General features: G+C 33.4%; 2 protein-coding genes across 8 annotated transcripts in view; both read left to right on the plus strand.

Moving 5' to 3' along the window:
• Positions 1-540: 540 nt before the first annotated feature.
• Positions 541-11366, plus strand: LOC128237131 (uncharacterized). Of its 3 annotated transcripts, none has more exons than XM_052952380.1 (7): positions 541-568; positions 1286-1354; positions 2714-3116; positions 6704-6772; positions 8271-8528; positions 9844-9912; positions 11174-11366. In XM_052952380.1, exons 4-7 carry the CDS (start codon positions 6730-6732, stop codon positions 11329-11331), a joined length of 528 nt encoding a protein of 175 aa, XP_052808340.1. In that variant the 5' UTR covers positions 541-568; positions 1286-1354; positions 2714-3116; positions 6704-6729; the 3' UTR covers positions 11332-11366. The 3 variants fall into 3 exon arrangements, with proteins under 3 accessions (XP_052808340.1, XP_052808339.1, XP_052808341.1); XM_052952379.1 differs by having other exon boundaries at positions 2714-3110; XM_052952381.1 differs by having other exon boundaries at positions 2714-3106.
• Positions 11367-17357: 5991 nt separating this feature from the next.
• The window catches only part of LOC128237132 (uncharacterized), a 61282-nt gene continuing 53147 nt past the window's right edge, over positions 17358-25492 (plus strand). For 3 of the 5 annotated variants that reach the window (XM_052952383.1, XM_052952387.1, XM_052952388.1), the window contains exon 1: positions 17524-17798. The gene's annotated coding sequence lies outside the window, so the exon portion shown is untranslated. The other 2 variants (XM_052952385.1, XM_052952384.1) reach the window with 2 other exon arrangements.

Below are 25492 nucleotides of genomic sequence, written 5' to 3' on the forward strand. Positions count from 1 at the left end.
AGCTACCAGTCTAGCCAGTGTCCACATTAGCACTGGAGAAGGATCCCAGCATAGCGTTAGTGTGGTATTTTTCATTGATTTTACTTCTAACTTTCTATTTTATCAGGGTCGTAGTATTTACTTAATATTAAAGTTTAGAGGTTATTTTATTAACTGATTACACATTATAAAAATGTTTTACAAATTTAATCATTTAACATTAACATTCCTTAAGTATTTTAGCAATGTTTAATTATCCAGCATTTGACCAGGTCTTGTTGCAATATACAAATGCATATACAATTTTACCAAATCTCAATTTGGGCTTGCATTTTGTCAATCCTGATGTCTTAACAATTGTTAACCCCTGTGAAATGTTAACCATTTTTTCAAGATTAAATGAAAGCAAGACCACATTTTTAAATTCCTGCTGTTTGACAGGGCTTTACAAGTATGCAGCCAACCTCAGACCCGAAAAACACGGACCGGATATACCTTTTGAACCCGACCACTCTGATTCTTGTGATGGGGATTTTGGATTAACCATACAATGAAATATCTGTACCACCACCTCAACAGGGCATTAGTGGTAAACCACAAATGATTTTTTCTTTAGATCTATAGGTTACTGAGTAGATCTCATTTTATCCCCGCCATATTGGTAAGTGGTGAATATTATTGTTCTCTAAGAATTGAGTATCTTTTGACTGTGACTTGTTTAAATATGGTTTATTTATTATAACATTATGTTTGCAATTGTTTGATAGTTTGTTAAGCCTAATTGTATTTAATTCAGTTCAAGGACAAAAATGTATATATCCAATTCTGATGATGTGCATTTAGATTAAGCCCTTTTGAATGATAAATTGAGGCTCTGCATGATTTATTTTTGCCTTTATCAGCATTATTTTGTCTGATGATTATTTTATTTAATATGCTGACTTGGCATTTTTTTAAGACACATTGATTGCACTTATTCAAATTTAAACTAGGTCCAGGAATTTGTACATGGCATTAGTGGCTGTATTTTAAGAAAAGGAATTCAAAACAAATATATTTTCATTCCATGAATTGATCTTATGGTTGGTTTTCCAACAGCAACGTTTAAATTATTTATTGCTATTTAGTGTATCAAATAACACTCTAGTCTTAAGTTATTGCATTCAAATGGCACCTTTAATGAGTGTCACATGTCACTAAATATGTTTGACATGAGTGAAGGATCACAGTATGTTTTCATTCAACTGAAACCATTTCAGCAAAAAAGTTATTTCTAACTATCAGAAGTTTAATCTTTCTTTTTCAGTATCTGGAAACCATCCTTCATCAGCTATGTTTGGTGGTGGACCAGTCGGGGCAGGTGCTTTAAGTGAAGGTGAGAGGCTTAAACCTGCCTCTAATTTGAATACACCTGTGAATATAGAAACTTTATCAGACACATATCTTTATTCATTAAACAAGAGTTAAACATGACTGTCCTTTTGTGTCCTATTTTTGGAGGCCACGTATGAAGATCCTATCCTCTGTTTGTATTCTATTTCTAAGTTATTTCCTCTGTTATTTTAGAAAGCATTGCTAAATAACTTCAGTGTCTGCCTGTTTTTTGTGACTGCTTTAATTGAGTCTGTATCTATGAATTATCATTTTGGCAATGATAACGAGTAAAAATGTATCTATAACCAGCTTTACAGTTTAAAGGGAAAAAAACATTACTCCAAAATCAACAGCAAGAACAAAAAGCATTAGCGTGTTTTTCATTCTTAGAAGTTATCTTATCTGATTTCATTTGCACTCATACTACTTTAAAGGGAAAGTAAAGTAGTTGAAAAGTAAACAATGGACTTCCTCTTTTCCGTGAAGTTGTCAAAAATTATGATAAATTGGTATTATTTTCGATATACCAGGAAGAAAAGTAATCATGTGTGTTTATATCAGACCTATTAAGTGTCACATTTACAGAGTCTTGACTTCCTTTGTTATTGTTATAAGAATTTAATAAAAATATACTTTATTTAACATTAACAAACTGTAAGTCATATTGCAGTGACATGTTGACAATGCCTCTAAAGGCAGACTATAAAGTTTGGTTGTATAATTTGTTAAGTATTATCATGATATTCAAGGCCTAATATCTGAAAAAAAAACTGTATAACGCCGATTTATTGACTCCAGATCATGAATCTTGCACATTTGAAACAGCCGATTCGAAATTAAAGTTGAAAACAATATATTTGTTGTAACATGGACATTATGCTGCAAAAGATCGACATGATGCTAATGGAGAAAAAGGTACATTGTATTGTGCTGTGAAGATTTTTAACATAATAAATTTGACATAAAATGGTAGAAATTGGGTTAAAATAAAGCTATCTATAGTTTCAACTGCCATAAATATGTGGGTTAAATGCATATATAATTTTATTATAATTTTCAATCAAATGAAAGAACTATTTGACAGTCTTGAACATTAACTTCTATGGGCCTGCTGGACTCCATGAGGGCAGACGGGTGATAACAAAAAAGGACTGGTGCAGCAACCTTCCATATCTCTTTAGCTAAAACCATAATATAGAGAAAATCAGACAAGCAATGTTTTAGTTGCACAATCACTATTGATATACTATAAAATTTATTACAAAATTGAGAAAATTATGTCCAATTATTGCACATTTGAATATTTAAAACGCGAACCTGAATTATAAAATGAGTGTTTTCAATTCTTACATTATTACAGGTCAGCCCCAGAGCATGCCTGTCAGTGGACACACTCAGGTCAGCGAACTGTGTAACTCTTCTGTCCCACTCCTCCAAGGACTTTCAGGCTCCCCCAGGCTCACCCCTCACCAGGAGGCGAGACCACCCTCACCTTCCACACAGCAGACATTGTCCTACCAGGAGAGGGCCCTGGGAATAGGAGGAGGTTCTGGTTCAGGGGGTGCCCAACCTGACCGGGCTCGTGGTCCAGGCATACCCGGGCTTGACCCAGATCTCACCGCCGGTATACACATTGTGAGCCCACGCCGACCAGACTATAACACCCTCATAGCAAGAATCAACTCTTTCAGTGGATGGCCCACCCACCTTGATCAGAACCCCCCGATGATGGGGGGGGGGCGGATTTGTCTATGTTGGTAGGGGTGAGACAATACATTGTCTGTTCACAATCACTGATCTTACCTGTGAAATGAGTTACGGTACTAATCTTACTAAACTTTGGCACGTGTAGGGTGTTAAGTGATTTCCATAAGACACTTTTTGAACTAAAAAAAGGTCAGAAGCTCTTCCAACATTAAGTATTTTTCTATAACAATATTTTAAACCATCTACTTTTTCATACTCTGCCTTAAATATGTTGCCTTTTTGTTAAATTTAGAGGTTCCTAACAGCTCTGTAATTAGTTATTACACAGTGTGCACTACCAGATTGTTAATTAATACTTTACATAATTGATCAATCCAATTTTCAATATCTGGTAGGCCATCTGGCAGATGGCAGTTTTATTACCCGTTGGAAAACAACACTGATACTTATCAGATGTACATTTAATGGAAAAACATTTTGCAAATTTTGATAGATATTCTAATCAATCCATATAAGGGTAAAAACAGAAATGAACGAGTTTTAAAACTACATCTTATAAATTTCATTGTATTTTTATGAGCTGGATATCATTTTGAAATATAAGTCCAACATGTTCAAGAGTGGCATAGTTTTAAGGAAATAGTCACTGAGGTTATTAAGTAATTGATAAAGAACTAAAATAAGTATAAGATCATAATATTATAAGAACTCACCAGTATTGCATGTCATCTTTTACAAAACATCAAATGTTTGGATTGTCAAATTCCAAATCATAGTCCATGTTCATCTGATCTTATGATAGTTATATCATAAATTTATTTAATTTATCCCTTTAATTATCAATGGTTGATATTTGTGTAAATTCATTACTTCCCTTAAAAACATCCAACCCTTCCTGCTGAACATCCAACAAAATGGCCGCCTCTAATTCAAATTTGGTTCTGAGATTCTGATTGGTTGTTGTACAAATATGGCTTATCATGGGAATGGCTTATGAACAAAGCATTAAGATCTATGGTGATAACATGTATAACAAGCATTAAAATAATATGAATTCTGTGAACATTCAATAAATAACTGTTTATTTGGTAAGTGTATTATTTTGCATAATATTATAGAATTATGATTTATTGCATTGATTAATTAAAAAAATCCTTTTTTATTTCATTTTGAATCATTAATTGATAATTCATTTATTCATCCATTCATTTAAAAGTAACTAATTCAGTAAATTAATTAATCAATTTATTGATTATTTATTAATTTATTTATTAATTCCTTTATCTAATTATTTATTCAAATCTTTATTCATTCATTCATTCATTCATTCATTCATTCATTCATTCATTCATTCAGTGGATTAAGTCAATCAATCAGTAAATCAATCAAACATTCACATTCATTCATTCATTCATTCATTCATTCATTCATTCATTCATTCATTCATTCATTCATTCATTCATTCATTCATTCATTCATTCATTTATTCATTTATTCGTTAATTTATGCAATCAATTAATCATTCAATCAATCAATCAATTAATCAATCAATCAATCAATCAATCAATCATTCATTCATTCATTCATCCATGTATTAATTCATTTTTGGATTCAACCCTTTTTTTCCATTTTTCATTCATTCATCAAGAGATTGAATACTTCATTCAATCAGGAATAGAAAGTATGAATTTGATGAATGACTGAATATTTTTTTATGTTATTGTAGATTTACACATAGATAAACTGAAACAATTAAATTACTGCTGATAAAAGAAATCCTTAACTTGTACATGAATAATTGAGATGAAATGCAGAATTTTTGATAGAAAAAAATCTTCAGCGAAGAAAAAGCACTTATTATTTGAAAAATACACTAAAACCGCAAAAAAGTGCACCTACAAACCAATAAATACAAAACAAGTAAGCTTCGTCTTTTCTTTTAAAGCTTCGTCTTTGGTTGAAAGGCTTCGTCTTTTCCAATCGATATTGGTCATCTGGAATTTCAAAAAGACGAAGCTTTTTATGTAAAAGACGAAGCTTTTATGTTAAAGATGAAGCTTTTGTTTAAGAAAAATATGTATTAAACAGAAAGACGAAGCTTTTTCAAAAGACGAAGGTTTAGCGAAGCTTTTTTACAAAAAGCGAACCTTTCATGAAAAAAAACGCAGCTTTTGCGCAGCTTTTTAAAAAAGCGAAGAAAAAGCACAGCTTTTGCGAAGCTTTTGAAAAAAACGCAGCATTGGAGAAAAAGCGCAGCTTCAGCGAAGAAAAAGCTTCGCTAAAGCTGCGCTTTTTATGAAGCTTTGTTTTTATTTGACACGGGGTCAACTTAGCACACATATTAATATCTCAGCAATTACTTGATGTATTGTTTTCAGACTTTATCAAACTAAATTGAACCACCCAGCACACCTTTTTCATTAGGTGTGGTAACTTTATTTTGCATATCATGCCTTTTTTGTCTGATGATTATGTCATTTAATATGCTGACTTGGCATTTTATTTAGACATATTGATTGCACTTATGCAAATCTTAGCTGGGGTGTAGAAATGTGTACAATCCATTAAAGCTGCACTCACACAGATATAATGTTTTGACAACCTTTTTATTTTTTGTCTTGGAACAAGCCATTTTTTTGCGAAAATTCATTGAAACCAGTTATATAAGATTGCTGACAAAAAAATAGATCGCAGATTTTTATATTTAAGTTAAAAAATGATGTTTTATGCATTTTTCTTAACCCGTTAGTAACGGTTTAAGCCATAAAACATTAATTTTCGAACAGAAATATGAAAATCTGCGATATGATTTTCTGTCAGCAATCTTTTATCATTGGTTTGCAGATATGTAAGCAAAAATTTCCTCTTTCCATGACAAAAAATAAAAAAGTTGTAAAAATGTTATACCTGTGAGGGTGCAGCTTTAAAGGCTAAATTTTAAGAAAAAGATATATTATCATTCCAAGAATTAATCTTATTTGTCCAAGCTATTTATTTGCTATTTGGTGTATTTAGGGCGTTTTTGTTGGTAATAAACTGGTTTCGGTTTTATATCAGTTTCACGAACTGCGTATTTGTTGTAACAGTTTCAAACAAAACCAAAACCAGTTTCAATCTTTTTTTAACGAAAACCGAAACCGGTTTTTGAAACTTTCGAAACCTCTACCGGAGGCGGTTTCATCGGTTCGTTCCATCCGAAAACTAGTTTACTTCGAAAACAACATGGCGGATAGTAATCAACCTCGTTTGTTGAAACTCAATCTTTTTGATAACAATGTCTTACAATGGGCTAATGAGCTAAATGAAAAGGGTTATATCAGTAATTGTGTAGCTCAGTAGCTACAGTAGCTCAACCATGTTGTTAAAAATGTACACAAAACCATGCACTTGTTACTTCAAGCAAAACTATCAAAACCGGTTTCATAACTGCTGAAACCATTGAAACCAAAACTGAAACTGGTTTGGTATCAACAAAAACGCCCTAAGTAATACTTGCCTAGAGTAATTGTGTCCAAATCACACCTTTAATGAGTAGCACATGACACTTAATATGTTTGACATGAGTCAAGGATCAGAGTGTTTTTGCATTCAAATGAAACTATTAGTATCATTAATTATAAGCATTTCAAATCATACTTTACAGAATTTCCACACAACCGTCCGTCACCTATGATTGGTGGTGAGCCTGTCGGGGCATGTGCTGTTACTGCAGGTGAGAGACTTTAACCTGCCGTTATATACCTGGGACTAGAGAACCTTGATAAGTGGCTACATGTACAGATACATATCTTTATTTGTTAGACACATTTAAACATGCCATTTGTGTCATATTGTTCAAGGCCAAGTATGAAGATCCTATCATCTGCTTGTGTTTTATTATCAAGTCATTTCCTCATTTTTTTTAGGAAGCATTGATCCATAACTTTACTTGCTGTCTGTTATTTTTTAAATTGCCTTAATCATGTTAATTGAGCCTGCATCTTTAATTTATTATGTTGGCAATGAAAAAGAGTAAAAGGAGGTATATTTAACAAAAGCTACAGTTGCTTAAAAGATCAATATTACTACAAAATAAACAACAAGAACAACAAGCATAGGCGTGCCTTTAAATCTTCATATAATTTCATTGGCATTCTTACTGCTTCAAAAAGGAAAAAAGTAGTTGAAATGTAAGCAATAGACTTCTTTCTTTCCGTTCTGTTGTCAATAAAATAATGATAAACTGTTTTATTGGTATTGTGTTCAATCTACCAGGAAGGAATAATCATGTGTGTTTTTATCAGACCTATTTAATTGTCACATTTATACTGGTTTGACTTTCTTTCTTACTGTTATAATAATTTGAAGAGGAAAAATATACTTTATAAAACATAAACAAACTGTAAGTCATATTAAAGTGACATGTTGACAATGCCCCTAAAAGAAAGCTATGAACGTTGGTTGTTTATTCTTGTTAAGTATTATCATGCAACTCAGTTATATGTCTCTTGGAAAAAAACATTGTCTAAAGCCATTTATTGACTCCGGATAATGAAGTGATTTTTTGTACATTTAAACGAGCCGATTCAAAAATGATATAACAATAAATTGGTTGTAAAATGCATATTCTGCTGCAAACGAGGGACAGGGTGCTAAGGGAGAAAAGGGTACATTGCATTGGGCTGTGAAGAATTTTAACATTATAAATACATCATATAATGGTAGATAGTGTGTTTAATTAAAGAGATATTAAGTTTCAACTGTCACAACTATGTAAAATCTAAATGTATTTATAATCATAGTGTAATTTTCAATCAAACAAAAGAACTATTTGACAGTATTAAACATTAACTTCTATGAAGGCAGAATGGTTGACATGCTGGACTCTATCAAGGCATAAGGGTCGACATGCTGGACTCTATGAAGGCAGAACGGTGCTATCAACAATAAAATGTTGCAGGAACTTTCCATAACTGTTTGGCTAAAACCATAATAAAGAGAATATCAGACAAGCAATGTTTTAGTTGCTAAATTAATATTTATATACTATAACCCCCCAATACAGCATTGAGAAAATTATGTCCAAATCTTGGACACTTAAATATTTAAAATGCGTTCCTGATTTATAAAATAAGTGTTTTGATCTTTTACATTTTTTGCAAATACTTAACAATTATCAAAACCTTTTGAGACGACCATCTTTATGATCATATATTATACTATTATTACAGGTCAGCCCGAGAGCATGCCAGTCAGTGGAAATACTCTGGTTAAGGAACTGTATAGCTCTTTTGTCCAACTCCTCCAAGGATGTTCAGGGTCCCCAGGGCTCCACCCTCATCAACATACCATTATAATCCTACCTTCCACACAGAATGCACTGGTCTACAAGCAAAGTGCCCAGGGATTAGGAGGAGGTTCTGGCCCAGGGGTTGCCCCGCCTGACCGGGCTCGTGGTTCAGGCTTACCTGACCAAGATCTCAACGCAGGTATAAACAGTGTGAACCCACGCAAGCCAGACTATAACACTCTCCCGGCTATAATCAACTCACCTTGATCACCTAGAATGATGGGGGAGGCCTGGTTCTTATATGTTGTCTGTTAACAATCGCTGCAGTACTGTGATGTTGGGATTGTTTCATGCTATTTGGTATTTTAAATAACATTCCAGCATTGGGTTATTAAGTTCGAATTATATTTATAGACAAAATCAACGCATTTTTTTGTGATTGATAGCACCAATCATGGCAGAAGTCATTCATATTTCTTTTGTACATACATTCTAAAATAAATTATTGTGCATTATTCACCATGTCAGTCTAGACTTGCCTGGCAAATCATTAATGTTGCCATTTGAGAGGAAGGCAATAGTTGTGTGTTCCTGTGTTCTTTACAACACCTAAAATAATTTGTCACAAGTATTTATTAACATTTGTTGAAGGGTTTTAACCATCAGTTTCATAACTTTAATACTCCTAATGATTTGTCTCACTTTATTTTATCATAAAAATGGAAATTGCATTTTACAAAGGCTAAACAATATTTCTGTTTTCTACATTGATGATATTCATTTCTCTGAAATGATTTATTATTTACTCAACATGATCTTGGTGACACCCACTATTGTAGCCGAGAACAATTCTCACGACCCACTTGACTGTGAGACTGTTGCATACTGTTTACATTGCACTTTCTGTCTGTTAAAATAACGTAGATGGATCTTTCCACAAAGATAAAAGGCAATCATTGCACTGTTAGCCATGCAATAGGTTTTGCTCAAGTCATTGACAAAGCATGCGTTAAAGCCGTTAAAACTGTATGATGTAAAAATACAGCATCGAACTGGATTCGGGTATTGATGTTTAATCAAGAATGGTATTTAAAGTCATCTGATTCGTCGTTATTTGATCATTATGGCCATCCATTACTCGTCTCAGAAGTTCTGTTGAAGGTTATGCATGTTAGCACATATATTCATATCTCAGCAACAACTATTTGATGAATTGCATTGATATTTTATAAAACAAAACACAACCACCCAGCATACCTTTTTCATTATCAAGTGTGATTACTCTATTTAGAGTATGTATTTTTGTTTGGTTTTCCAAAAGCAACATTGAATTATTTTTTTGCAATTTGGTGGTGTATTAAGTAACACTTGCCTAGAGTAATTGTGTTCAAATCACACCTGAGGGGCACATGACACTTAATATGTCTGACATGAGTTAAGGATCAGAGTGTGTTTGCATTCAAATGAAACTATTACTATTGTTAATTATAAGCCTTTCAAATCATACTTTACAGAATCTCCGTACAACCGTCCGTCACCTATGATTGGTGGTGAGTCAGTCGGGGCATGTGCTGTTACTGCAGGTGAGAGTCTTTAACCTGCCTATATCTTTAAAAACACCTGGGAATGGAATAGAGAACCTTGATAAGTGCCCTACATGTACAGACACATATCTTTATTTGTTAGATAGATTTAAACATGCCATCTGTGTCATATTGTTATAGACAAAGTATGAAGATCATATCCTCTGCTTGTATTCTATAATCAAGTCAGTTCCTTAATTATTTGAGAAAGCATTGATGCATAACTTGAGTTGCTGCCTGTTATTTTTGAAATTGCCTTAATTGAGCCTGCATCTATAAATTATCATATTGACAATGACAAAGAGTAAGGTATATTGAACCAGAGAAACAGTTCTTTAAAGGGACAATATAACTACAAAATCAAGAACAAAATGCATTAGTGTGCTTTAAATTTAAAAGTAATCTTAATATGATTTCATATACATTCTTATTGCTTCAAAAATGAGGAAAAGTAGTTGAAAAGTAAGCAATGAACTTCCTCTTTCCGTTCAGTTGTCAATACATTGATGATTAATTGTTTTATTGGTATTAAATTTAATATACCAGGAAGAAAAATGTGTGTTTTTATCAGACCTATTTAAGTGTCACATTTATACTTGTTCGACTTCATTTCTTAATAGTAATTTGAAGTGGAAAATATACTTTATCAAACATTGACAAACTGTAAGTCATATTAAAGTGACATGTTGTCAATGCCCCTAAAGTCAGACTACGACGTTTTGATGTTTAAACTTAATTCCATATCTCTTGAAAAAACACACTGTCTGCCATTTATTGACTCAAGACCATGGAATAAATATTGCAAACAAATTCAGCGCTCTTAAGAGTCTGTCTCCTTACAGCTGTATTACATGTTTCGAAAGGAATATTTTACAAACACTAGACTCTTTTTCTTATCAGGCAGAGATATCAGTTCAACAAATTTCCTTGTATGGTTTGATTTTTAGTTGGGGCATCTAGCCAGTGACAATAAGCAAATGTATAGCAAGACAAATATCTATGGCTTAAATAACTGTCTAATTATGCCCCCCCCCCCCCGTAATACTGTTTGTGTTTGTGTTTGCTCTACGGCGCTTTTTTTGTAAACCTTATTGTACGTTCAAATTTTGTACCATACATTTAGCATTATACAGTTTTTGTCAAATAAAACGCAGGAAACTGTTGAATTTGAGATTTTTTTTAGGAAATTTAGGATATTGTTATAGATTAATACATTATCATAAATTTTAAATTTAAAACAATTTTTTTTTATCATTTTCAGACAATGGAACACAGATACGACAAGAGAATGAAAAGCTTCTCAAAAAACTAACATGCAAGATATGTAAGGAACGACAGGTGGACACTACACTACTGCCCTGTGGTCATTTGGTCATTTGTGACCGCTGCGCGAGTAGGCTTACAATCGGACAAAAATAAAATGGTCCGTTAAGACTTTCATGACCTGATGTTGAAAGGCGCCAACTTCTGATATCATCCTAAGGAGCTAGCCAGGATCTTTTTTGACTGGCTAAAAAGATCCTGTCTAGCTCCTTAGGAGGCTCCTTGCCAGTCAAGATAACTTTATTTCAAAAGAAGCTTTCATTACTTTTGTTTAAAAAAGTAGCTTTACCAGACTTAAAATGATTGAGTTAAATTTTCAAAACCTTTGTCAGTGACAGCTGAATCCCCCCCCCCCCCAACAAAAACGGCTGGCCTAAATGTAATAAACTACTGTCATTCAACAATTCAATATACTAATAGTCGCATTATAATTCAACAACATATATCAGCAACTAGTTGTACATCCAACTGAGTACTTTAACAACCTATCAACAAGTGACGAGGCGGAGAGAGATTCAGTATTACTGTTACACTATATTCACTATGTGTATTTTTGAAGTTGTTCAAGATCAGTATAGGCATTTGGACTCATAGATGCGCAATTTGATTACACTGTTATGTCATCACTAATGAAGTCAATATCACTTATATGTCATTCGTATAATGCCTTGTGAAATTAAGTTTAAAAATATGTATGCCACGGTTTTCTATTCAATGTGACGTTATTTTGAAGGCTAGAGATGATAGTTGGTAAAGCATTATTCAACTGACTCGCAAAAAATACTCGCTTCCCGAAAGTTATTTTAGGCTCTCCGATGGTCATTTTTATACCACAGGCAAACACATTTTGAAGGGATATATTGGAGTTACCCTGTGGTCAGTCAGTTGATCGGTCATTCAGTTGCAGTTCTCCTTGTCCAGAGCATACTTTGAATAATACTGTATTGAACTTAATAAAACTTTAAACATAATGAGAAGAAGTGAAGTGTACAGGAATTTTTACTCTGTTTAAGCTTATTGCAGAGTTATTGACCTTTGTTACTTATCCTTGTCCGGATCTTAACATGAAAACAACCACATGCAATCGAAACTTAAACAACCTTCATACAATGGTAAATCGCAATGATAAGAAGTGCAGTGTGCAAGAACCCAAACTCTAGTAATGCAGTTAAAAATAAATTGCCATGTGCTTTATAAATAAAGGCGATGTATGCTTCAAAGTTTGAGCTCAAATTAAGAGTAAAGTCAATATGGACTATTCCTTCTATGCACATAGATAAAGTTGGTCCTTTATTATGCACGGAGAGATGTAAGCGCATTAAAGTCAATATCTCAGAAAAAAATCATATATTGCATAGGAGCTTAATACAAGTGCTCACAACCATCCAGCATATGTCATTAATCAAGTGAAATAACACCATCTTGAATATAATGCAAATTATGGCCTTTTATTATTCCACTTATACATTCTGGTCAAGGTTTTACATGTGAACATACATAAGTTAACATCTCAGCAAATTCGTTATGTACAGCATGGAGACTTTATACAACGGCACACAAAACTCGAATCTACTAGATAAACAAGTAAGATCACACTTTTGTGCATTTAGTGCAAATTATAGCCCTTTATTATTTGAGTCAATTTCTCATTAGGCCCTTTTGAATACGCTCTCGTGAATAATGTATGAGCTAACTCAGGCTTAGATGGGTCAGATGTAAACACAGCTTATAATAAAACACAGTTAGCTATAGATAGAGATGTTAGTCTCATTCAACAAATTGATTTCTCTTTTGTTGAGAGTTATATAAAAGTAAACAAGTTCTCATCATGTAATAAATCCATTAACAAAGGCGACAAGTTCTTCAGTAAGAGCTATATTAATGATTTGAAAGGTAAGACCAAACGTTTAATTCATATTATTAAAGTACACGTACATTAACCTAAATTGTCATATTATTGCCATATAATGTATTAGTCCCTCCTACTATAAGTAAATAAACCGTATCTATAGTTTCTCTCGACCACTCATAATTGAAAGGCCAGCACATTGAGCCAATGATGCTTTAAATTATGTAGGTTTACTGTATATAGTAAGGTCTTAGCATCTTAGCATATTGTAAAGCACAATATTAAGCTAGATGCATGTCTCCGAAACAAACAATTATATACAGTTGGTCACTAGGAGTAAAACTGACCTGTTGTCAAGATATCTGAACTTCTCTCACTTTCCCACATTATGCTAAATAAGTATGGTACCATCTAATTCAGTTGCAGACAGTCAGCAAAATATCACAAGTCTCAACGAAAGAATGAAGAGCCATACACTGTGCAGATAGACCGATTTTTTTTATAAATTTTGAAATATTCTTTATGAAACAACATAAATTATTTTCTTGTTCGCTTGATTATGCATATATTAAGAGCATGTAATGTTCCATTCTGTATATTTGTGTTATCACCCAAGTTCGAGAGTCAGATGTGCGTTTTTCACATCCTATACCAGCAAGCATACAGTCTACCCTTTACCATGCCGTTAGAGAACCAAACCATGTTTTGCCAGCTCTTCAGATGTACACATTAACAGCCATGGTTCCATCCAATATTTTGGTTTAGTTCCACATGGAAGTCTTTTGAGATACCATCGAAGGCAAACTGATGAATATATAATGAACATATTTGACGGTGTAAATATGATGGCTGAAAAGTACAATCGTGTTTGACTTCAGCTGAAATCGTCAAATTAGAAGGTTTATATTTGCCTTTAAATGTAACTAGGCAGTCCAAAGTACGGTTATCTATCCCCCTCCACTTTTTAGAACATTTTGTTTTTGTCTGAACCTAACTGGTACATTGAATCTGACCAGAGTTGTTCGCTACCACTGGTCAAGAGTGGGAACATAGAAAATACAAGTTGTTAGATCGGTAAACTAAATATTCTTGGATATATGAACATATATGGATATTTTAAAGTTATTCAGATTGTGTGTAGTATAGTAAGATCAATGTCAAGGTTGTTTTGGCTAAAAATAAGAAGGAGTCTTTGATTCATAATATCGATGAAATAGCAAGCCTTATGTATTTTCGATAAAGTCATTCATACATATTTTTGTGACGTCATAACATTGTTTTACTTTTGAAGAAAAAACACATGTAATAAATATATTATCGCATTTGTAGGCATTGTTTATTAAAAAAATTAACTTGTCGCACATAATAATAATAATAATAATAATAATAATAATAATAATGCTTGGCAGAGTGTGCGAAGTATTAATCTGTGGATCTTGTTTAAAGCTTTCAATTAATAAACACTAATGTACTCTAACTTATAAATATCTCATGTGACCTTGACCTTTGAGGTATGGATCCCGGTCAAGGACACTGCACATCGTCTCTATAAGGAAAACATTTGTACCAAGTTATATGGTAATTCATCAATGCATTAGTACGTAATAGCCCGGACAAGAGCATATGTACTCTGACCTTAAAATGTCTCGTGTGACCTTGATCTTTGAGGTATGGATCCAGGTCAAGAGCACTGCACACCGTCTCAATGACGACAACATGTGTACCAATACTTATGTAAAAAACTATATTGTGATCTATCAATGCATAAGTAAGTTATAGCGCTGACACCAGTTAGTGTACTCTGACCTTTAAATGTCTCGTGTGACCTTGAACTTTGAGGTATGGACCCATGTCAAGGTCACAGAACATCGTCTATATGAGGACGACATTTGTCAAATATGGTTATCACTCAATGCATAAGTAAGATATAGCGCTGACACGAGCATGTGTACTCTAACCTTTAAATGTCTCGCGTGACCATGACTTTTGAGGTATTGACCCAGGTCAAGGTCACAGAAGATCGTCACGATGAGGATAACATTTGTACCAAGCTATATGTTTATCCATCAATGCATAAGTAAGTTAGAGGCCTGACACGAAAAGTTGCGGAAAGACGACAAAAAGATATTGAATGCTTAGTAAAACAGCTGAAGTCAAAACGACGAGTGATAACTGACGCTATGAGAAGAGAAATTGCCAATGAACCAACAGCAGCTATTGCCTATTCAAAGGCAATGGGCAAACATCGGATGACACTTCCATATAAAAGTGTGAGGCGTTCAATAAAGGAGTACTGTCTACAATGCCGAACCATGCAAAAATGTCAAGAAGCTTTGCTGGTTCTCTGGCATTAAAGACACTGCAACTGAACAACTCACTAGAAATGTCTGTCAGAAAAAAGTAACAACTATAACTGGGCAGTCTTTGTCTCCCAGAGCATCTAGTTACTTGTCAGCAGCCTCAGAAAAGTCTGCAAGTATCAAACACATATTAATTTCCGCACAAAGCGCAAAATGAGGCGGGCAAAAATGAAGCGAAATTATTGGACAGTAAAGAAATCTGGAAAGTATGTCGAAATATATGCCAAGGGTCAGCTTGATAATTTGGGTCTAGCCTAATTAAAGGGTTACTGGGATACACGGCGTAGTTAATCAAATTAAACAACATCAAAGTAACAGAGAAAAAGAATGAAACTCCGTCACATTCATGGCACAATGTCTGATGACGGTCTGATATGCCGATCAAAATGGAGAATATGTGAAGCTAGCAGCAATATTGCAGCACACGCCCACACTCACATTCACACTCATCTTGTTCGGTTATCATACTTATTCACTTGCACACACTCGCACTAAATAAATCAATCATCAATCAATCAATCAACATGCACAACATGCATTTGTGTTTTTGACTTTTCATCTTTCAATACGTGCCGAAAACTGGGAACAGTCGCATTTGGAAAAATCTTAAATGTTTTAAGTAACTCATTTCCGTCGGTTTTAATATTAAACAAGCCTTAATGAGATTTCTTGTTCTATCTTGGAAGATAAGCAAAGGAGACATTATTAAAAATAGAATAAATATATATCGTATTTCCTAAAATCTTCTTCCGAATGATATACCTTAGTAAACTATTGGTAAATTTTGACGTGATACGTTGAACCATTTCAAGTAAACTTAATCGCTTAAAATAACTGTTTTAAAGATAACGCAAATCTGCAAATGACTATTTGATTAAAAAAATGGAAAGCTAAGTTTTGTTAACACGCTAGATTAAACGTTATACTTTTGTAAGGAATTCATTCTCAAAAATCGGAAGTCAAGTACCCTTGAAAGTATTGCTATTACTCTAAACATATTTATTTTACAACGATTGTGAAACAAGGTATTACAACATTATATTGATCACTCTCTTTGGCACGATTTTACGCGAGAGTGTGGTCTTGTGCTGTGGGGGAAACCGGAGAAAGAATGTTTGGCATGATTATCCCATTCTGTGCATCTCCTGTGCATTGCACTGGTATCACAGTAGTGGCCAATTATCTGTAGATTTGGTTACTGGCTCAGGGCCATTTAAGGTTGGCACTTTTGGAGACAATAATCTGATTATCCCACTAATACATGTAGTCAATTGCATACGCTAATGTAATTATTAATTGAAACGATTTGAAAAAAAAATCATAAACATATCAGAGTAATTAGTTTTTTTAAAAGTTTTATAACATTTATATTTAAATCCACTTTAAATGCATGGTCACTATTGTTATATCAAAATGTGAAGCATCATGGTAAATCATATAAATGGGCTATTATAAATAACATTACTATCTTTCTTTTTCTAATGCATTGTAATAATAATGTTATTATCATTTGAAATTGACAACATCAACTAAAAGACAATATGTATTGTCCATTTATATAATAAAACCTCTATAACGTCACAGTTGGACACTCAGATCGGAGATCTGATAAGCAGCACCAGGCAATTTAGATAAAGATCAATACACATAAGGCCTTTAAGCGTAAGAATAATTAGAGGTTTCATTATATAGGCCGATTTTGTAACCTATGTGTTTTGTTTTTCCAACGCAGTTCAAGTTTCAATAAACCTTTAAAAAAGACTATAGGTTTGCTTCAAGCTTATAAACGAAGCGGTATTTTGGTAAACCCTTTTGATATATTCATATTGGCAAATATACAAGTGTTAGTTATCGGCTTTATTTAAACTCGTAGCTCAAGTTTCAACAAATATTAATGATTTATAGGTTTGCTTCAAGCTGATAAACGAAGCGTTATTTTGGTTTGCCATTTTAATACATTCATATTGGCAAATACACAAGTGTTAGTAATTGGCTGTATTTAAACTCGTAGCTCACGTTTCAATAACATTTCTATGTTTGCTTCAAGCTGATGATCGAAGCGTTATTTTGGTATGCTCTTTTAATACATTCATATTGGCAAGTGTTAGTTATCTGTTATTCGTAGCTCAAGTTTCAACACGTATTAATGATTTATAGATTTGCTTCAAGCTGATATACGAAGCGTAATGCCTTGGTATGCCTTTAACCATTTAACAAACTGAAAGGTTGCGTTCATTGCTGGATTATTAGACTTTACTGTTGGATTGTTTCATGTTATACATAAAGAAGGTAATGGAATATAATTAAAAGAAGATCTAATTGGCAGCGACTATATTCATCGTGGATAAGTACAAGTAAGAACAGCAAACTACTTATTGTATACAACTCTATAGATCTCTCTATATATATGAAACAGTGAATTACCAATTTTATTTGATTATTGTTGTTAGTTTTGTTGTTTTCTAGTAAATAATAAAATAATGATAAAAGTAATAATTATGATAAAAAGATGTGACGTAACGTCATTTCAGGAATGAACTGCGTGATTGATATCATTATCGGAATATGGACGCAGTTGGGCTGGTCAACGTGTGTGGCGTCCGAAGGACTCCATGCGTACTTTAACCAGCCCAACTTCGTTTATATCCCCTAAAATGACATCAATCAAGCAATTCATTACTTATATTTACACCAATAGCTCATTATATATTTCCAGAATTTTTGAAAAAAAAACAACCTTTATATTATTTAAGAAAATCTTTCAAAAATGTTTTCTCACCCATTGACGACCCGACCGTAACCGGAAACAGTTTGTCATATGACGTCATACCAACGCAGAACAATATAATAGTTCATAGTTCTTTTTTAATGTAACATTGAAACGCTAGTGACAACAATAATTTAACAATTTATAATTTTCCACTTGTAAACATGTTGATTAAAGTTTTTTGTGGCCTGTTGACACAATAAAAACAATAATAGTTTAAACAATTTCCAATGTACATGTTTACTTATACGCGATCATTAGCGATCCGTGCATACACAAAGATGCTGCGTTCATTGAAATTGAGGTGTAAATAAATATTGATAAAGAACGTTGAAAATGGCCGCTTTATATAACGACGTTTCATGTTTTTAGCGATGAAAATTGGCATAAAAGTATGTATGATATAAATAGAATAAAACATTCGCGGTCATTTACTTTAATAAACACATCTACTAAGATTGTAAAATAAATACCATTGCTCGTTTTTAATCGATTTTAGAAAACTCGTTAAATAAATTCCGTATTAGATGACCATAAGAGTGAGATCCACTATTTATTATATGCTTTTCGGCTGTTAAAAGTTTCATCAGTGAAATAGAATTGATATTTCACTGCTTCAAACATGTTTTATCCGTTAAAAAGTTCAAGCCTGGTTAAAGGACAGATCAAACACCAGCGCAAACAGGGCTGGGGGAATGACGAAACGTTCGATACAATTTGGAACGTTTTTTTTCTATAAAACTATGATAAAATGTCATTTCATATCATTTAAGGCATATAATAGAAAGAAATATTGTTTTATTTTTGTGAACGATCGCAAAATGGTTCACCTCGTGGACACCCATGGGGGGCTGCTTTTGGTGCCCACTCGGGGAAATATATTGCGATCTTACACTGAAACAAACAATTATTCTCTATATTTTTTCCATCTCCGCTCTCACTTCCCAATCAAACGTCAGAGCAGACAGCACCGGGACACATATTAAGCGGCATAATGTCGACATACGATACGTTCTCATAAATTGGCTGTTATTTTTGAAAAGCTACTCTTAACTGTCATAGTGTATCACTTTTTGGTATGTAATACACCACAATTATGTGATTAAAGATCGCTCAATGTTTTACCTCGTGACCTATGCTATCTACTGCGATGTTTTATTTTACCGTGTGCAAACGTCTTCTATTTATATACCATTAAGTATTCTCTATTTAAATTGTATTTGGGATTCCCATGGAAAAACCAAGTCATAATTCAAGCATGGTTTGTAACTTAAATCGATAATGCAATACAGCGTTATAATATAAACTGTACGATATTATATCTTTTAACATTTCTTATTTCGAAACAATAATACACACACGTTATTTCCATCGCTTACATCCTAAATTCAATTCCTATTTTCCTCATTTAAAGATATCCGGGTTAGTTGAACAACTGCGCTTTAAGCTTAGCGTTATGTTCTGTAAATATACTGTACATTTACATTTTTATTGCATAATCATGTTAAGGCCAAAGAAAATTATTAATTGTTTATTACATTAAAAAATGTAATGACATGATTCCCCCACATCCTCTCTATATGTTATAAATACGAGCCACTCTCTGGGAAAATATTCATTTTAGATAGCTATCGCATGTTCTTTTGCGACCCATATATCTAAGGATTGTTACCACGGCAGCCGCCATATTTGACTGTTAAAGCAGGTTTTCTGTACAGGAGAGTGATAGAGGGACAGGGTTAATATCATTAAAGTTACCATTTTTATTAGACCAATTGTTTAGTTCCTAGATTCAAACTGGCAAAGGAGAGTAATCAAGTATAAGAAGCTTGTTTTGTAAACAGTTGTAAAACAGGGGCGGGCAACCAAACATACCAACCTATGTATTTAAAGATGCCCTCTGGCTCCCAAATAACAATTACCACAATTAATAGAAGTGTTTTAATATACCAAAGAAATGAATACATATCGAAAAAAATCAGTAATTAATATTTTCCATAAATACGTTTTTTAGTATGTAGTTAAAGATGTATCACTCAAAAGTCATATTTGTTATACATGTGTATGTATTGACTTTGATCAAGAGTGTCACTATAAGCGTAAGAATAGTTTTAGGTTTCATTATATGGGCCGATTTTGTAACCTATGCGTTTTGTTTTTCCAACGCAGTTCAAGTTTCAATAAACCTTTGAAACAGACTATAGGTTTGTTTCAAGCTGATAAACGAAGCGTTATTTTGGTATGCCCTTTTAATACATTCATATTGGCAAATATACAAGTGTTAGTTATCGGCTTTATTTAAACTCGTAGCTCAAGTTTCAACAAATATTAATATTTATAGGTTTGTTTCAAGGTGATAAACGAAGCGTTATTTTGGTACGCCCTTTGAATACATTAATATTGGCAAATACACAAGTGTTAGTTATCGGCTATATTTAAACTCGTAACTCACGTTTCAATTACATTTTTATGTTCGCTTAAAGCTGATGATCGAAGCGTTATTTTGTTATACCCTTTTAATACATTCATATTGGCAAATACACAAGTGTTAGTTATCGGTTATATTTAAACTCTTAGCTTAAGTTTCAACAAATATTAATGATTTATAGGTTTGCTTCAAGCTGATAAACGAAGCGTTATTTTGGTTTGCCATTTTAATACATTCATATTGGCAAATATACAAGTGTTATCGGCTATATCTAAACTCGCAGGTTGCGTTTATGTTGGATTGTTGGACTTTTTCGTTGGATTGTTGGATATGCATTTGAAATCAACTATGAAACTATGAAACTATTTATAAATTTGAAACAGTTAATTATTAAATCATACAATCCAACAATGAAATCCAACAAGAAACACAACCTACGAGTTATATTTACAGTATAAAACGAAAACACTGGTATATAGGGGATATATTGATAGGAGCTTTTCTGGTGACCTGTATCAAGTCGAGTTATGTGTGTATACACATATCGACGGATACATGTTTACTCACCGAACGAGACGTAATGCAAAAAGGCGTTTAATCGTTATATTACATTCATTATATACCTGCCCATCTGATTATTTCTTTTTATGTTTCGTTTTCAATTCCATATTGCATTTAAATCTACCGCCATCTGTCAAATGTCAACATATGGATTGGCTTGCGCGTATGAGTGTGTTACGTAGTTTTGTGTATTGAAGTCAAGGAAGGCTACTATGTACAGCGAAACGAAGTCAGAAGTTACAGAATTCACTTTATTTAGCAAAATAAGAAGAAAGTATTTTATATCTTAGCAAAATAACATATTGCTAATGATAAATTGCGGCATAAATGCTCCATCGGAAGGCAACTATTTGCTTCGAATAAAGTCTTTAAACAAAGATAACTTCACTATTTCGTCATCACTTTTATTGAAACAAAGCGCAGTGTACGCCGCTTACGGAGCCCCGCCATCGGTCTTTTACCAGTAATTGATTGAAAGTTGAGTTTCTTAAAACACTTCGACAAACCTTTTCACAAAACGGCCGTCTGACGGAGCACTGTCAAAACATTATTTCGGAAAAAGGTTTGTCGAAGAGTTAGGTGAAACTAATCACCTTATTGAACATCGGTAATTAAACGAAGGCGGGACTCTTTAAGTGGCATAGACTGCCCTCTATTTCATTTAAAATGGTTAAGTAAAAGAAAGGTTATCTTTGTTTTGAGTCTTCATTTTAAGCAAAATATTGCATTCCGACGTAGCATATATGACGTAATTTGTCACGTGGTATACACACACTGTTACAAGTATACACTTATCGTCAATTTTGTAGACGTAACGCGGCCATTTTTAACAAAGTGTATATTCGTGAGATTTTTTGACGATCTTTATATACAGAATTGAGGGAACTTCGAGAGTCAATCGCTGTTTCTATCGTTGACGCGAATTCGCCATCTACTTTGTATTGGCTCATGTTAATGAATATGCTACAATTTATGAAATGGCAAACAACTAGTTGTCTAGATAGATTGGAAGTGTTCTCTGCTTCGTGCTTATCCTCATATTTCTTTAAATAACCATGTTCCTTAATATTTACATGCTTCTTGGGCGCGAGTAAAGTTAGATAAATTTTATGTATTTAAAATTGACAGGTTTTACCAGTTTTTTTGTCACGCTATTTTTAGCAACGCGAAAGTAGTTCCGAGACAACACATCGTACTCGCATGATACGGTTTCAAAAAACGACAGTACGGTGATATGGGTTTTTCAATACGGCGTGCTGTATATCATATGGTACGAAAACAATCTCTGTTTGACGTAGCGTGCTTCAGTATTTTATCATCGTATGAATATATTTTTGTTGGTTTATACTAATTTATTTTAGCTCGATTGAGACGAAAGCTGATAGCAACACACCTTGGACATTGTCAGCGTACTTGGCCTAAATAAGTCAAACATAATAAATACAATTATTCTTGTTACTTGTATCTATTTCACCAATAAAAACCAACATTGTGGTTAATTTTTTATTTAACGAGTTAGGCTACACCTACTGTGTATAAACTTTTTGTTATTTTTTTGTATATATACTCGTTTGTAATACATTGTTTATTACTATTATGTTGATATTGGTCATTATACACATGTGTGTTGTTGACTATGTAAATTGTACAAGTCCAAACTTGTCTAAACTGTCTGTCCGTCCGCTGTCCTCCGTCTGTCCGTCCGACCGACCGACCGTCCGTCCGTCCGTCCGTCTGTCTGTCAACTGTGTGATACGTGACCCCTTATAAAGTGTCCTATGAAAAATACGCCGTAGCAGGTAGTACAAATCGGAAAATTTACTTGACTATCACATAAAAATAGCATGGGTAGGGGTAAACTGTTACATTAAAAGCAAGAATAACATTAAATTAGTTCATAAGTATTCATTGAATGCAATGTATGAATCAGGTAAAACTATTTTGATGTCTAAACTTTAAAATAATTTATTTCTAAACAACATCGGAATTTGTTGCAGTTGAAAGGTAGTCTCTTTTTTGAAACTCAAATGTAAGGAAACAAAAAGTGTATTAATTTCCTTTACGAAAGTCAAAACAAACAATGTTTGTTGAGATCAGATGTCAAAACTCAATGGATTTCGCTGTTTCTCTTCCTTTCTCCATTAAGAATAACTTGTTTTATACAGGTTTAATGCATTATTATCCTTATATCAATACTTTAAATTACCTTAATGCTTCTCTCATAATGTATTAATATCCGTATAAAATGAAATGCAAAACTGTTCTTTTTTGGTGACCTAAAGTTATATGATATGAGATCTTTAATAAAAATTTCAAAAAATGTAACTCAAACCATTTTAAACTGAGTTTTCTTTTTCTCTCAAAGTATGTCTAACCAAAATCAAAAGCAAATGTATATGCTTCGGACTTAAAACTTAAAACACAAAGGGGAGGATCGTCATTACCATACATTTCATGATACTACTACTAATTACTATTTATAAAAGACTAAAGAAAAATATACGTGCATTATGTACATTAAGAATTAATGCATTAGGAGGGTTTAAATAGTCTTCTTTAAGTTCACTTTGTTATATAAAAAATGCATAATTTGAGCAACATTTATAAGGGAAAATGTCAGTATTTTGGCGTTCATAATTAACTTAACTTTCTCTCATTTATGGGGAACACATTTAAACACATAGAAAACAACGAAATTAAACAACTGTTGATAAGTGCAGATTGTTGGAAGCCATGGCGGATAGCAACAGGCAATGATAAGCCCCGCCTAGTCTGGAAGCTTATAGGTCAGTCGGGTATCGACCGGCTAGTTTGACTGACAGGCCGCGTAATGTTATTTTATGGAAATCGATTTAAAGCAGTTTTACGTTGTTCAAGACATCGACACTCACACACTAGAGCGCACGCGCACGCGTTCACACACGCACACACACACACACACACAATCACACAATCACGCACGCACACATTTATGTATGTGTCCTTCATTGCAACATAAACTATATACAATGTATATCATTACGTGTATATCGCCCTGTTTGAATTCGTAAGGGCCTTGTCCCTTGTTTATTGCTCTTCTGTCACAACATAAGGCGAATTCCATGTGTTATTGATTCTAGTTCTAGTTTAAGCCCTCTTAAGTGCCCCCCACACCCCCTCCCCACACCCCTCAACCTAAAGTAACAAATAACAAATTGGCCATAAAACTTTATGACAAGCGTGATGATTTTAACTTTAAAATTGTAAATTATCCGTCTTTAAATAATATAGTGCTGTTCTTATGTACCAGTCTTATGGTGTATTCTTTTCGCAATTAATCATAATCGCTATAGTATGTTCGGAAGTGAGTTAATTTTGTTCATTCTTATCCATCTGAGGTTTGATAATGATAAGATGATAAATCTGACGTTGTGAGCACATAGCACCATCGCATTGGTGTACGAGAATGTGTAACTATCGCATGTTATTTTGCGTTCCATATACCGTAGGCTTGTTACCATGGCAGCTATCACATGCAGGATTCCTGCCATTGAAGGCTCATTTCAAAAAGAAACATAGTTTCCATCCTTATTCAAAGTTGTACTTTGTTTCTCTATATATATCAAGAGCCGAAGACATGACTAACCCAGACCTTAAATTACGTATAAAAGTATATCAAAGAGTACTGGAGTAACAGAGTTCATAACCAGGATAAAGCCAGACTTTAAGACAAGGCTATAGGAGAATTTCACGAATTCTTGATGCCCAGTTCGTGATAGAAGCGTTCTTTAAACAATATAAATTTGATCGCGTAAAACAGCAAATAATATACAATTATCATGCTAAACGGATTTTTTTAACAATCCTAGTATATTTTTCAATATGTAATGGGAATCTGCCAAATTCACACTTTAAATACAAAGTATTGGTAGATTGTTTCACAACTTCTTATGGACGCTCTCTGAAACATCCGAATTCAAAAACCACCAAACTTTTGACAGATAACACGTAGGAATCAAAAGGTTAATTTAAACATGATATTTATTGGAATTTTAGAATTAAAAATCTAAGCCATCACAGAATGAAGAAGTCTCAACCCTTTCCCTGCAAGTGTTTCTGTAGCTTGTATGAAAGAACCTGTACTGGTAAACACAACAGCTAGTTAATTGAAAGAACTAACCTTTTCTACGTTCTGGTTATTAATAAACCATTTAGCAATACCTTTCAAACTTCCACCTTTCTTGAACGCCATAACCTTAGTTAAATCAATATTACTCGTAGGAGTCCATTTGCAGCGATAGAAAAATAATCTA

The sequence above is a fragment of the Mya arenaria genome, chromosome 6, assembly GCF_026914265.1.
Source record: "Mya arenaria isolate MELC-2E11 chromosome 6, ASM2691426v1".
In the NCBI taxonomy this organism is placed as follows: Eukaryota; Metazoa; Mollusca; class Bivalvia; order Myida; family Myidae; genus Mya; species Mya arenaria.

Coding starts and splice junctions, on each gene's coding strand:
- LOC128237131 (XM_052952380.1), top strand. CDS start 6,730: ATGATTGGTGGTGAGCCTGTCGGGGCATGTGCTGTTACTGCAG. Junction 6,773..8,270: donor GGCATGTGCTGTTACTGCAG/GTGAGAGACTTT, acceptor CTATTATTACAG/GTCAGCCCGAGAGCATGCCA. Junction 9,913..11,173: donor GGCATGTGCTGTTACTGCAG/GTGAGAGTCTTT, acceptor TATCATTTTCAG/ACAATGGAACACAGATACGA.